Source organism: Ranitomeya imitator, chromosome 3 (assembly GCF_032444005.1).
Source record: "Ranitomeya imitator isolate aRanImi1 chromosome 3, aRanImi1.pri, whole genome shotgun sequence".
In the NCBI taxonomy this organism is placed as follows: Eukaryota; Metazoa; Chordata; class Amphibia; order Anura; family Dendrobatidae; genus Ranitomeya; species Ranitomeya imitator.
Genome location: NC_091284.1, coordinates 667789748 through 667805029, shown reverse-complemented (window position 1 = coordinate 667805029; position 15282 = coordinate 667789748). Strand labels below are relative to the sequence as shown.

The 15282-nt window shown below is 51.2% G+C and overlaps 1 protein-coding gene across 6 annotated transcripts in view; it reads left to right on the top strand.

The window, feature by feature from the left end:
- The first annotated feature begins 231 nt into the window (after nt 1–231).
- LOC138670711 (formin-like protein 3) overlaps nt 232–15282 on the top strand; it is a 125522-nt gene continuing 110471 nt past the window's right edge. For 5 of the 6 annotated variants that reach the window (XR_011319372.1, XM_069758318.1, XM_069758317.1 and 2 more), the window contains exon 1: nt 244–482. Coding sequence is in view for 5 of the 6 variants with exons in the window: in XM_069758318.1 (XP_069614419.1) it covers nt 375–482 (108 nt within the window). In the remaining variant the exon portion in view is untranslated. Of the gene's footprint in view, nt 483–15282 lie in introns of all 6 variants that reach the window. The other variant, XM_069758319.1, reaches the window with a different exon arrangement.

Here is a 15282-nt window from a genome sequence, read left to right as displayed (position 1 = left end):
GCTGATTGCCCTGGTGACGTCAGCAGCCGCAGGACCGCGGCCGTCCATACTATACATTACAAGGGTTGGAAAAGTTACTTAGAAACAACTGTTGCATCTTACAGTAGAGGGCGCTGTGTGACTGAAATTCCACACACAGCCTCTGCTCCAATGAGAGCACGGGGTATCAGACAGCGCACCAATGGCTGCAGGGATGAGGGGCGTGGCTTGGAGCGTGCGGCCGGGTGAATGGAGCTGAGCATAGTGTGGGCTGTGAGGCGGGACTCTCTAGTACAAAGGATGGGTCCCGGGGACTGTATGTTGGTGTAGCGGGGGCGCGCACGGGAAAAAGGGGACACCCGGCTTTGGGGGTGCAGATTACCGGGGTCCCGAACATGGGTAACGCGGAGAGTGCGGGGGGAGCCCCGGGAACCCCCTTATTACCCCTGAAAGTTCCGATGCCGGACCCGGGGGAGCTGGAGGAGAGGTTCGCTCTGGTCTTGGTAAGTTGTGAAGTGACTTTCTTATCTACACGGTGAGGGGACGATGGACGGGATGTGTCCGCGGTGACCGGTGCACACGGGGGAGCGCCCGCAGAAGTGTCCGGGTTGTGGAGTGATGGAGGAAGGAGAGCCCCGGTTACTCCGCGCTGGGAGCTGCACCCGGGCGGCTGCATGGAGGAGGCTCACAGGGACTGATGGGACGGAGGCTCACAGGGACTGATGGGACGGAGGCTCACAGGGACTACTGGGACGGAGCCTCATACAGGGACTAATGGGACGGAGGCTCACACAGGGACTGATGGGACGGAGGCTCACACAGGGACTACTGGGACGGAGGCTCACACAGGGACTGATGGGACGGAGGCTCACACAGGGACTGATGGGACGGAGGCTCACACAGGGACTACTGGGACGGAGGCTCACAGGGACTGATGGGACGGAGGCTCACACAGGGACTACTGGGACGGAGGCTCACACAGGGACTACTGGGACGGAGGCTCACAGGGACTGATGGGACGGAGGCTCACACAGGGACTACTGGGACGGAGGCTCACACAGGGACTGATGGGACGGAGGCTCACACAGGGACTGATGGGACGGAGGCTCACACAGGGACTACTGGGACGGAGGCTCACAGGGACTGATGGGACGGAGGCTCACACAGGGACTACTGGGACGGAGGCTCACACAGGGACTGATGGGACGGAAGCTCACACAGGGACTGATGGGACGGAGGCTCACACAGGGACTACTGGGACGGAGGCTCACACAGGGACTGATGGGACGGAGCCTCACACAGGGACTAATGGGACGGAGGCTCACAGGGACTGATGGGACGGAGGCTCACACAGGGACTGATGGGACGGAGGCTCACAGGGACTGATGGGACGGAGGCTCACACAGGGACTGATGGGACGGAGGCTCACACAGGGACTGATGGGACGGAGGCTCACAGGGACTGATGGGACGGAGGCTCACAGGGACTGATGGGACGGAGGCTCACACAGGGACTGATGGGACGGAGGCTCACAGGGACTGATGGGACGGAGGCTCACACAGGGACTGATGGGACGGAGGCTCACACAGGGACTACTGGGACGGAGGCTCACACAGGGACTGATGGGACGGAGGCTCACACAGGGACTGATGGGACGGAGGCTCACACAGGGACTGATGGGACGGAGCCTCACACAGGGACTACTGGGACGGAGCCTCACACAGGGACTGACGGGACGGAGGCTCACACAGGGACTGATGGGACGGAGGCTCACACAGGGACTGATGGGACGGAGGCTCACACAGGGACTGATGGGACGGAGGCTCACACAGGGACTGATGGGACGGAGGCTCACACAGGGACTGATGGGACGGAGGCTCACACAGGGACTGATGGGACGGAGGCTCACACAGGGACTGATGGGACGGAGGCTCACACAGGGACTACTGTGACGGAGCCTCACACAGGGACTAATGGGACGGAGGCTCACACAGGGACTGATGGAACGGAGGCTCACACAGGGACTAGTGGGAGCTACTGCAGCTGCCCAGGAGCTTGGGGCTGGCTGTCTTTGCCGGGGTGAGGGCTGACTGGTTGGCGATGCCCCGGGGTGAGGGCTGTCTGGTTGGCCATGCCCCAGGGTGAGGGCTGACTGGTAGGGCTGACTGGTTGGCGATCCCCCGGGGTGAGGGCTGTCTGGTTGGCCATGCCCCGTGGTGAGGGCTGTCTGGTTGGCCATGCCCCAGGGTGAGGGCTGACTGGTAGGGCTGACTGGTTGGCGATCCCCCGGGGTGAGGGCTGTCTGGTTGGCCATGCCCCGGGGTGAGGGCTGTCTGGTTGGCCATGCCCCGGGGTGAGGGCTGTCTGGTTGGCCATGCCCCGGGGTGAGGGCTGTCTGGTTGGCCATGCCCCGGGGTGAGGGCTGTCTGGTTGGCCATGCCCCGGGGTGAGGGCTGTCTGGTTGGCCATGCCCCGGGGTGAGGGCTGTCTGGTTGGCCATGCCCCGGGGTGAGGGCTGTCTGGTTGGCCATGCCCCGGGGTGAGGGCTGTCTGGTTGGCCATGCCCCGGGGTGAGGGCTGTCTGGTTGGCCATGCCCCGGGGTGAGGGCTGTCTGGTTGGCCATGCCCCGGGGTGAGGGCTGTCTGGTTGGCCATGCCCCGGGGTGAGGGCTGTCTGGTTGGCCATGCCCCGGGGTGAGGGCTGTCTGGTTGGCCATGCCCCGGGGTGAGGGCTGTCTGGTTGGCCATGCCCCGGGGTGAGGGCTGTCTGGTTGGCCATGCCCCGGGGTGAGGGCTGTCTGGTTGGCCATGCCCCGGGGTGAGGGCTGTCTGGTTGGCCATGCCCCGGGGTGAGGGCTGTCTGGTTGGCCATGCCCCGGGGTGAGGGCTGTCCCGGCTTTGGCCGGGGTGAGGGCTGTCTGGTGATACCCTAGGGTGAGTGCTGTCTGGTTGGTGATGCCCCAGGGTGAGTGTTGTCTGGCTGGTTTTGGCCGGGGTGAGGGCTGTCTGGTTGGTCATGCCCCGGGTTGAGTGCTGACTGGTTGGCCATGCCCCGGGGTGAGGGCTGACTGGTTGGCAATGCTTTGGAGTGAGGGCTGGCTGGTTGCTGATGCCCGGTGTGAGGGCTGGCTGGTTGCTGATGCCCGGTGTGAGGGCTGGCTGGTTGCTGATGCCCGGTGTGAGGGCTGGCTGGTTGCTGATGCCCGGTGTGAGGGCTGACTGGTTGCTGATGCCGGTGTGAGGGCTGACTGGTTGCTGATGCCCGGTGTGAGGGCTGTCTGGTTGGTCATGCCCCGGGTTGAGTGCTGACTGGTTGGCCATGCCCCGGGGTGAGGGCTGACTGGTTGGCAATGCTTTGGAGTGAGGGCTGACTGGTTGCTGATGCCCGGTGTGAGGGCTGACTGGTTGCTGATGCCCGGTGTGAGGGCTGACTGGTTGCTGATGCCCGGTGTGAGGGCTGACTGGTTGCTGATGCCGGTGTGAGGGCTGACTGGTTGCTGATGCCCGGTGTGAGGGCTGACTGGTTGCTGATGCCCGGTGTGAGGGCTGACTGGTTGCTGATGCCCGGTGTGAGGGCTGACTGGTTGCTGATGCCCGGTGTGAGGGCTGACTGGTTGCTGATGCCCGGTGTGAGGGCTGACTGGTTGCTGATGCCCGGTGTGAGGGCTGACTGGTTGCTGATGCCCGGTGTGAGGGCTGACTGGTTGCTGATGCCCGGTGTGAGGGCTGACTGGTTGCTGATGCCCGGTGTGAGGGCTGACTGGTTGCTGATGCCCGGTGTGAGAGCTGACTGGTTGCTGATGCCCGGTGTGAGGGCTGACTGGTTGCTGATGCCCGGTGTGAGGGCTGACTGGTTGCTGATGCCCGGTGTGAGGGCTGGCTGGTTGCTGATGCCCGGTGTGAGGGCTGGCTGGTTGCTGATGCCCGGTGTGAGGGCTGGCTGGTTGCTGATGCCCGGTGTGAGGGCTGGCTGGTTGCTGATGCCCGGTGTGAGGGCTGGCTGGTTGCTGATGCCCGGTGTGAGGGCTGGCTGGTTGCTGATGCCCGGTGTGAGGGCTGGCTGGTTGCTGATGCCCGGTGTGAGGGCTGGCTGGTTGCTGATGCCCGGTGTGAGGGCTGACTGGTTGCTGATGCCCGGTGTGAGGGCTGACTGGTTGCTGATGCCCGGTGTGAGGGCTGGCTGGTTGCTGATGCCCGGTGTGAGGGCTGGCTGGTTGCTGATGCCCGGTGTGAGGGCTGCCTGGTTGCTGATGCCCGGTGTGAGGGCTGACTGGTTGCTGATGCCCGGTGTGAGGGCTGACTGGTTGCTGATGCCCGGTGTGAGGGCTGACTGGTTGCTGATGCCCGGTGTGAGGGCTGACTGGTTGCTGATGCCCGGTGTGAGGGCTGCCTGGTTGCTGATGCCCGGTGTGAGGGCTGACTGGTTGCTGATGCCCGGTGTGAGGGCTGGCTGGTTGCTGATGCCCTAGCTGTGGCCCCTGCAGGGACAGATTCCAATTGTTCATGTGGTCACACAGTTTACCACATTGTTGAATCTTGGGTGGTCACAATTTGATACCAGAGACATTTTTCCTGAAATTTTATTGTGACTTCCCTGATTTCTCCTGTGCTTGGGACGGTTCACACCTGTCTGTGGGCATCCAGCAGAAGATGACGTCTTGTCACATGGAAGAGCAAACCACCATTACTGTGAGCCAGTGTGACCTAAGCTTTGATGGCCCCGTTGTACCCTGTGTACCCCCTGCCCATACAGATGGGTGGTCTGTACTAGCAGTGAGGGTGGTGGCTGTTCTCCGCCTGCCCCTCAGCCTGGCACTGTGATGGTGGTGGCTTTGGGGCTGCTGTTTCCTTCTTGCGGGCGTTTAGTCCTGTCCGGGTTGTTCCTTCTGTCTGGGCTCTTCGTTGTGCTCCTGGGTTCGGTTGGTTTTTCTTTCTTTGGGTCCGGCTCATTATATTTTGTACTCACTGGCGGTGTTTAGGTCTGGAGATCTCAGTCAGGGCCGTCTCTCTCCTCCTTTTTTTCCCCCTCTTCGATGGAGATTTTTTTTTCCCTTGCTTGGCTGAAGTCTCTTTTGGGATTTGAGGAATTTGTGCATAACTCTATGGAGGGGGCGTTCTACAGGCAGCTCCAATAGACAGCTATCTGTTATGGGGCAGAAGCCTGTCAGTTCTCTACCTGTGGACCCCCGCTCTGGTGCCCTGTAATATTAGTAGCTGGGGCTCGCTTCGCACCATTTCATTCTAATACAGGCAGATTAGATTTTACAAGTGCTTCATGAGGGATGGCTGACACGAGGCCATCACAGATTATCCTGGATTGTCCATCTAAATCTGGCCAGAGATTTGGGACTCCATAATTAACTGCTTAGTGACTGGTAATTGGTTTCTTGTTAAAGTGATGCTCCACTTTCTGGCACAATTTTTTGGTGCATCATTTCTAGTGATTAAAATACGTAAATTTTCCGGCTATTTAATTCTCCTCTCTTTATTTGATGAAGTCCCTCATACTTTAATCTGGAGCCAGGAGTGGATTCAAAAGAAAGGGTCAATATAAAGGACTTGTATTAAAAAGCTACGTACAAAATGAAATGGTGTTATTAAAGGAAATGCTGTGCGTGTGTGAAACCGCCCTTCTGGAAGGGTCTTCACTTTTCCACTGCCGACCCGCTAGTCCGCCACGACTAAAAATCTCCAAATCATGCAAGATTACTTTTCTAATCTACAGATCACCCAAACAGAGGATATTGGAGGATCACACTGATCGTGTACTAGGCTGCTTGTGAAAGTGGAGGTCTTAACAATGGGTGGTCTGCCAGGACGTATGTGCCGCCATGGCTGTTGGACAGCTTTCTTATAGGAGAAATATGACGATACTTGTGTATAGGGTAATGTGGGTCTGGGAGGGGGGGGACACACAGACTATTTCCCTCCTAACTTTTATCATTAGCTGAATGGCTGTAATCCTATTCCGAAATGATACTATTGTGTATTCTTCAAGTCTGATGTCTCCAACAGGGAGGCGCTTTGCCTGGCGGAAGATTACTGAACAATGGCTAATGAGCTACCACAATGACCATGTAAAACGCAGGAAATGCTCTCCTCTTGCCTTTAACCTGTTCACTGCAGCTTCTCAGTAGGTAGTCCTTTCTGCAGTATCTGTAATGATGCATCTGAATAGAGGCCCATGGCATTGTCTTGTATGTGATCGGGGGTTTCATGGCTCTCAGGGCTACAGCACAATTGGATGGGAGTTTTGGATTATGTCCCCATACACATTAGATAGCTGTCGGCTAGATGTTTATATGAGTAATGAGGTCTGAAAGAGCCGAGAACTGCCAGGACAGAGGCCGTTTGGTGCCCACTTCATTCAGGTGAATGGCTCCCCGTGGGTTCCAGTCGGAATACAGTTTTTCATTGATTTTGATAGAAACTCCGACATAGTGTTTAGCGTACAGCACTGAATTCCGTAAGTGTAAACTGAGCCTTAAGCTGGCCATACACATTATATGGCTGTCCACTGTATGGTGCTACAGCTGACCGGTCGGCCGACAGCCATCACTCTTCCATATCCAGGAGCTTTCATTCGGCTGAGCACTCCTATGTTCTCCAAGAGAAAGCCGCCCGCTGACACATTGGCCGGTGGTTTCTACCTGGGACAATCAATGTGATCAGCAGTCTGAAATCAGACATGTACGCCTGACAGCTCTCCCGATCATCTATCAGGCGACGGCCCCATACACATTAGACCATCTTCCAAACCCTTCGGTGTTGTCGGATTCGACCAACATTTGACCAATGTATATGGGGCCTTGTGATCGTTGGCCAAGCCTGTTGATCTCGACAGGTTCAAGTTGAGGTTAGTCTAATGTATATTACATTTGCTGACCCATGTGTGTGTGGTAGGAGAAAGTAATGGGATGGTTGGTGCCTCATTGGACATTTATCACTTGTACTTGGCCCCAGTACTGACACTGATCACAAAAACTGAAGCTATAAGCCGAAATATCGAGTGGTGTGTTGCTACTCCATTCAGTGTGTGAGGCTGACGGTGACAGTCGAGTATATCTCTTGGCTTTTTGCATCAGCCCTCAGCCACAGAGGATACATGTATCCATCCAGGGACCTCACCCCACCAGGTTTTCCAGTTATGGATGGTCTGTGGGTGGCACTGAAGTTCAGGGGTCCTTCTTGCTTGCACATATGAAGTTTCTGTGGCTCACCACTATGGAAATGTTGTTGCCGGCACAGTGTCTAGGGGTCCCATAATTACTTTTTTCAAGACCTTGTGGCAAGTTCTTCTTGTTACATGTTCATAGGCTGTATGTCAGAGCACATCAATGATAATTGCTGTAAAATTATATTGAATTTTTTACGTAACCGCTGGTGAGTATCTCCATATCTCCACCATGGTACACTGCTAACCAGGAGAATTTCCTTAAAAGAAATGGTTGCCATCTTTGCAAAAAAAAAAAGCCACTAATAGTATGAAGTACTGGCCCAGCGTCTAAGGCTTGTGGATGTGCAGTTTTTCCCATAGCGGTAGCTAGTCTTTCCTTCACCTGGGGCAAAAGGTTTAATATATTTCCCTCACCTGTGGCTAAAATCTTAAAGTGCTGGGTTTTGGGGTGTGGGGGGTTTGGTAACAACCAGCCACTTTGTGTGACCGGATGGATGATGGTATCAGGATGATACACAGCTTCTAGCGCTTGTCTCTCATCGAAGTTTCCTTTTAACCACAGAGAGGAAGTTGGTTGGATTGTGCGGGTTTTTTCTCAATTACCCATTTGACAGTTATATATTTTTCATTTTTGTAAGGGGATTTCTCTGTAGAACATGATAGCAGCAGGGTTTCGCTTCTTATTATTACACGTGAGACATAATATTGGTGGAATCGCATGGCGGGTATGAAGCAGACGGCACACGGATGTAAGATGGAAGGCAGGTGTACAAGGCAAGCCGATGTGAATGGCGCCTAATGCTGTGACCTGAAATCGCCTTTATTGGTTTCTATTTCATTCATCTGCACTTTATTTAGGGTATGTGCACACGTCAGGATTTATTGCAGAAATTTTCCTGACAAAAACCGGACATTTCTGCCAGAAATCCGCATGCTTTTTTTTTTTTTTTGCGTTTTTTCCAAATGCATAGAATAGCGGGAAAACCGCAGAAAATCTGCCGAGTTCGCATCTTGGCTTCAGGAAAATGGCCGCCGCGATCTCCATCTGCGCACGCGCCATTTTCCTGAAGCCCCGGGAAGCAGAGAAGTACCACCTGCGCACGCGCGGCCTCACAAAGATGGCCGCGCCCACCAATAAACCACGGAATAGCGCAGATCGCGCTTTTTTCCTTCACCTGCGCACTGGATTCGCCTGCTGGGCATGCGCACACCACTACGCCACCAACGGAGATCTTGGGGAGAAACAGCGCGGTCACCATGCCCATATGACCAGACCAGCGTGAGTGACAGCCCAAAACGGCGACTTTACAAAGGTATTTCGGCAGCATAGGTGGGGAATAAAGGCTTCAAAAATACACTAATTTAAAGCACAGCTCTGCCCCTATTTAGCGCTATTTTTATATCATCTTGAAAAAACGGGGTGACAGGTTTCCTTTAAGGGCTTACTCATTTCATCACATGCCAAAAATCAATTTTATAACATGGCCCGTGATCTGCTAATTAGTGGATGACTACATTGGGGAAAACGACACCCCCACGACTTAACATTTCACTAATTTGCTCGGATAAGGTGTTATCTGGGCATGCTTGTATCTTAATTGGCGTGCTCAAAAAATATGCTCGAGTCACAGAGGCTGCATGTGTCACGGCTGTTCAACCGCCGCAAAGCATGCGGGACTGGCTGTGTGTTAGGCAATTCCCCCCATGTCTTGCGGCTGTCAAACAGCCGCGACACATTCAGCTGCGGCCACTCAAGCATATTTTTTAAGCTGCAATGCTCGCTCAGCACTGCTCCCCTCATCTGAGCACGCCCACTCATCACTACTAATTATGTTATCACCTTACGGGGGTGGTGAGTGACAGTTTGCAAGAGCAGTGTGAGCACTGATTCTTCAGGAATCTGTCTCCCCGACAATGTGCAGTAATCAGAGTATACACACCCCGCCACTGCGCTTGTCCACATTCTAAAGCCACCGCTCTTGAATATTGTCTTGTCGCACTGAAACAACCACCTATTGGTAACCAGTGAGGTGGGTCACCACTTGTAGAAGTTGTCAGTCGTCTTTTGGTCACCGGATCTGTGATTTGGCTGTCTTAGCAGCTCGAATAGCATCTCCAAAATAATTGTTGAACAGCAAGTTGCAGATAAGGTCTTGGTCGCACAACTTGTTTGAGTATTGCTGTTGAGCGATCAGTCAGTGCGAAGTCCTGAAGAGCCATGTCAGGTGGAGGCTTCAAGGGTTTGGCCATCTAATACACACTCCTCAACACTGAAGTTGCAACATCAAGACGGAAGAGTCAAGGAATGATGGAAATCGCAGGATGGATAGACATGTTACTGATATGCAAATGATGACAAAGGGAAAGACCTGTTCAAAACCTCTTCTATTTAGTATAGAGCATGAGCACCACACACAGAAATCCCCACAATAGCACGCCTTGGCTGCTAGCAATGCGGTCATTAACGGCTGAAGAATCTGAAGAATGGTAACAACGCGTTTTTGGAACTCATCAAATCATCAAGATCCACTACTGGCAGCTCCTTTTGAAGTTTCCTACCAATGAGATCCCAGATGTGCTTGATGGGAGACAAATTCAGAGACACTGCAGGCCAATGTAGCACCTTTAGGCCATGCAGTATGCTCACAGTCCACAAGCAACAAGAGCACTGACATTAAATTGTCTGTTGATATTGTGATTTTTCATTATTCCATGGCTTTGCCCTCTTGATGTTGCAGTCTTCATGCTGAGGAGTGTATATGCATGTGGGCACAACCCCTCCATAGATGGATCAATTGGACACTTAACCTTTTATTCATAGCATCTATTTCAGTTGGCAGATGTAAAATGGCCATGATGCCTGGGATAATTACATAGGGTATGTCCTCTAAAATTGGAGTATCATTGTCAAAATAGATCATAAAGTATGTGTCTCCGAGCAGCAGCCTGTGTTCTCGGCTCATGGGTTATATAATTGGAGGTTATACAGTGACTAAAAAGAGATTTCTTTTTTTTTCAGTTGAGAGTAATCCTTACTGTGAATTCTTCTTTCTCGGTGTGGATCACGTAATGCTGAGGGATATAAAGGGTGTGATCAGCTCAGACAGGGAAAATATCACTCACTTGTTCTGTTCTTTACATCTTCAGCTCTCAGTGATTGCATTGTACCATAGTAGCTAATGCGCTGACTATGTCCGCCATTAGTGCCATAGGGTAAAGGGGATGTAAATGTTAGCTTTAAGTTAGACAGCATGATTATCGAGAATGAGGGATCATAGGAACTTGCACCTCCTGATGATCGTACAGTGGTGCTGATCACCCGTGGAACGAATCAACGTGCTCGTTTGTCAGGTGAAACAATCTTTTGGTTTGCCTAAATCGTCATCGTTCTCAGCAGCGCATCTTTCTGTGCACACGTCTGAATTGCCCTCTGCCGGCCTAAACGGGTTATTAAATGACTGCAGAGCAGCAAACATCTTACTGATCAGCGGCTGTTTAATGCCACATTGGCTGGTGTACATGCACTTTAAAGAGAACCTATCCCCATTTTGGGGCTGCCCTTTATATCAAGGCTGTTGAGTCGGTAAGCCAAACCTCCGACTCCTCAATTTCCATGTCACCGACTCCGACTCCACCAAAATGGGCTCCCATTCCACGACTCCGACTCCACAGCCCTTCTTTATGTTTATGAAATTAGTTGGCAGCCTCGTGATTTTTCTAAATATCACCTGATATGAAAAGTGGCTAAAAGGATTCCTAATGCCCTCCTGACTTTCCACAAAAGTTGGGTTTGAACTTCCAGTGCAGAGTGGAATCCCAGCGGGAGAACTTGTGAGATCTCGCCCTAATTCAGCGCTGCCACGTGCTTTACTCATCTGTTAACCAATGGTAAAATCATTAAAGGGGATATCCGGGACGTAAAAAAAAAAATGTGCCTAAGCACTAACAGGCATGTAGTTGCTAACAAAGGCAACTACCTGCCTGTTGCACCCAGCGTTGGTCATTGATCGCTCCTGCCGGAGACTCCTGTTAAAAGGCCGGGACTACTGGTGTCAGGCTGCTAATCAGTATGTAACTAGTAGTCCCACTCTGATAACAGGAAGAGAAACCGCTGCTCTGTTTGTGATGTCAGCGGGAGTCTGACCGCTCTGTCCTGGCGGGGAACGGCATTGGGCACAACAGACAGGCAGGTAGCAACTATACCCGCCTGTTAGTGCTTAGACACATTTTTTTTTTTTTTAAGTTCTAGATATCCCTTTAATGCAGTAACCATTTGGTAGCGAGTGTTATGCGACTGTGCATTTATTTTTCTCTCACCTAGCATCTGTATGATAAGCTACTATTTGAACTAATAAAACAATCTTGTATCCAGATATAGATAGAAATATGTCAATGAAATATATATTTACTGCATTGTGTGTAGCTTAGTGTACATGTATTTAACTAATAATTAACTCCATTAAAAAATGGCGTGGGGTCCCCTTTAATTTTCTATAGACTGGGAAAGGGGTAATACCCATGGAGCTTCCCAGGCTATTAATATCAGCTCACAGTTGTCTACTTAGCCTTTACTGGTTATTAACAAAGGGTGATCACCTTAAAAATAAATGACATGTGGTCCCCCTATTTTGAAAAACTAGCAAAGGCTAGGTAGACAGCTGTGGGCTGATTACTTATAGCCAGGGAAGGGGCTTGGATATTCTTCCCCCTCCCAGACTAAGAACATCAGCTGCTGCAGAAATGGCGCATTCATTAGATGCGCCATTTCTGGCACTTATCCTCTGTTCTTCCTACTTGTTCTGGTGTGGTGGCACGTGGGGTAATAGTATTGGAGGTGATGTCAGCTTTGTAATGTCAACTAACATCAAGCCCAGGGATAAGTAATGGAGAGGCGTCTATATAATAATAATAATAATAATAATAATCTTTTTATATAGCGCTAACATACTCCACAGCTTTACATCACTGTCCCGAATGGGGCTCACAATCTAAATTCCTTATCAGTATGTCTTTGGAATGTGGAAGGAAACCGGAGAACCCGGAGGAAACCCACATACAAACTCCCTGCAGATGTTGTCCTTGGTGGGATTTGAACCCAGGACTCCAGCGCTGCAAGGCTGCAGTGCTAACCACTGAGCCACCGTGCTGCCCATCTATAAGACACCCCCATTACTAACCCCATAGTCAAATCTGGTAAACACAAACGGAGAGTAAAGTCCTTTAATTGAAATAAAGACTCATCTACCCATTTATTAGTATCCAAAGAAAGATAAAATAGCAAAGAAATCCTCACCTGTCGCCGATAATCCATCTGTCCCTTGACGATCCTAACTCTGCTATATCTGGATGGTTTGCTGAGTGGTCACATATAGTGCGATCACTTATCTCGGCATCCGGGAGACACTGAGCTGCACGTGAAGAACTCCGCTCCAGTGCCGAGCGCTGTCGTCTGTAATGTGACCGGAGTTCATACCCGATGAACTCCGGTCACCTCATTGATGTCACTGCTCGCTGAGTGAAAACGTTCTAAGAAACGGACACAAAGTTTGCATATTGATGACAGTATCAATGGAAATGTTATGTTTTCTGCAGAAAAATCGGACTATTTTTTTTTTTTTTTTAATAACTGTTCTTTGTGGTCCTGGAGCGAACAATGACCCATTTGAGGTGTAAATTAAAAACAAAATAATAGATGAAACCCTATACTCGCCTACTGGACTGTCTGCACTCTTCTGTGTCCCCTGCCGGGTCTGCTGGCAAAGCCAGGAGAGAAATATTTCTTCTGCCAGATGGAACGTGAAGGCTGCAGACAATCAGCAGACTTTGGCGGCAGAGATCATGTTCACACCGCTAGATGCCCCTGCCAGGGAACCCAAGGGGACCCCGTATTGAGAGTGGGAAAACTACACTGATGAGTGAAGTTTTTATTTCTTACACCATCTTGGGCCCATAAGGTTTACTTTTCCAGTTAGCGAATGACCCCTTTAGTAATAGTTTGTAGCTCTGAGTAGCGGTCTAGGCCTCCTGCACAGGGCAGTGCTGTGCTCACAGAGGCTCCTGTACTGTCTGTGTGTCTCCTGGGGCCCCTGTATGATGCTTCATATGGCGCCATCAGTACAGTAGGACCCCATAGAAATGGATTGCACATACATCAGCTCCCCACGCTTGTGAGTGGATGAGAAATAAGTGACATGTCTTGTCTTTCTGTCGGAAGTGCTGAGGATTAACTCCTTGGGATGACAGTGATGCTAATCCCCGTGTGAATGTGCTGTCCGCCCGCAGCACGCCGACACAGATCCGAGCGGAGACTGGCATCTCTGTTGTGGGAACTCCCTACGTGTGGCCACACAGCAGCTTTTGGCCAATAATTGCAGCATGATTTCTGAACTGATTGACGTCTCCTGGTTTTGGTGTACTAACACTTCTTCATAATACCAGCCGTAGTGTTTTGTGACATTTTTGGCTGTGTAATGTTACTGGGACATGCATCTTTCCAGCTGTAAATACGACGGGTCCAGAACCTGCTGCTGTTGTTACCGTGTTTGCACACGCTGCAGACGACTTATTTTGGGGCATGATCACCATTCCATGCTCCTTGGCTGATATTAGACCTTACAATCCCTAGGTTGAAGTCTGCGGCAAATCTTGAAATCTGTAAGGCTACTTTCACACATCAGGTTTTCGCCGTCAGGCTAAATCCGGCTAAATTTCAAAAAACCGGATCAGGCGAATGTTGCCGCCGGATCAGGTTTTTTTCCCATAGACTTGTATTAGTGCCGGATTGCACCGGATAACATTGCGTTTCGTCCGGTTTTCGCCTGATCCGGCAAATCTGCCGCTTCCGGTTTCTTGAAAAAACGTCCACTGCAATGTTTTTTGTCTCTGGCGAAAAAGGCGGAAGGTGCCGGATCCGGAAAAAGGCGGATCCGGCGGCCTGATCCGGTTTTTTTAAACCTAGCATGCTCCAAATTTCTTTTTTATCCAATAATCTAGATATGCTAGCCGGATCCGTCAAAAAAAAAAAAAAAAAACGGATCTGTCGCATCAGTTTTTCAAAATCTGCGCCAGATCCACTTTTTCCAACATTCGCCGGATTTAGCCTGACACTGAAAACCTGATGTGTGAAAGTCGCCTTAGTCAGATGTGCGGGGTGAATGGCCGGCTTCAGCCTCTTCCTTCTGATCTCCTACGACCTGCCTTACAGCTGCCAGCCCTGTCGGATCAGTCTGAACATTGGCATTTTCTCCCACCATGGGACACCAAATCCCTTGTGAGAGGGGTGCTGATAGGTGCCATCTTGTGTGGGAGCACAGGCCTTGTACATAACATGGGGTAGGTTGTAGCGGCTCCTGCTCATCCGCAGACGGACGGGACTGCCAGATTTACCACCATTCGGCACACTTACAGGGGGTTTCCTGAATGGGCAGGTTCACCGCGTTTCCCATGCCTTCCTGATTCCATCAGATTTAGTTATTTTTTTTGAACCTGCTTTTGGAAAGTAAAGTCACTCAGATGGATGTGAACTTCTTGTAGCACAGGAAGTAATGTTTGGCGTTTTAGCTCCTTGTCTGTCGGTGGCGAGTGAGAAACCTCCACACAGATTCCATGGTGACCCAGGCAGGCCCTGTGTGTGGAGGCCTTTAGGGTCTCTTCACATTTCAATTTGAAGTATTCATAGACTCCCATTATATAAAAGTAAAAATTACCTCATGTTTACTGTGTCTCCCTGTATAGGATGGCAGAGTAAACTACGCTACTAATCAAAGAGTAGTATAGCAAACCAGGGTATATAGTAAAAAACAAACAAAAGCGTGAGGACACCTAATGGTCAAGCTTGTACTAAGAGGTCGTAGCCCCTGAAGGGAGGGGAGACCACTCACATCAGAGTCTATTAGTGAATTAGAGAGGAGTTCTCTCATGATCTGTCAGAAGGGATGTGAAATCCGTATGGAGGAATGAAGCCGTGCTGATACATGAGAGCTAGTGAAGGTGGCAGCATACTGGACCCACAGGCGATGGATTCAGCATGTGGGACTGTGAAGACGCCTACATGAGAAAAATCAAAACTACAAGCATATTATAAGGTGCATGCTGGGAAGTTTGAAAAGGAAGGAATGAAGATTGCA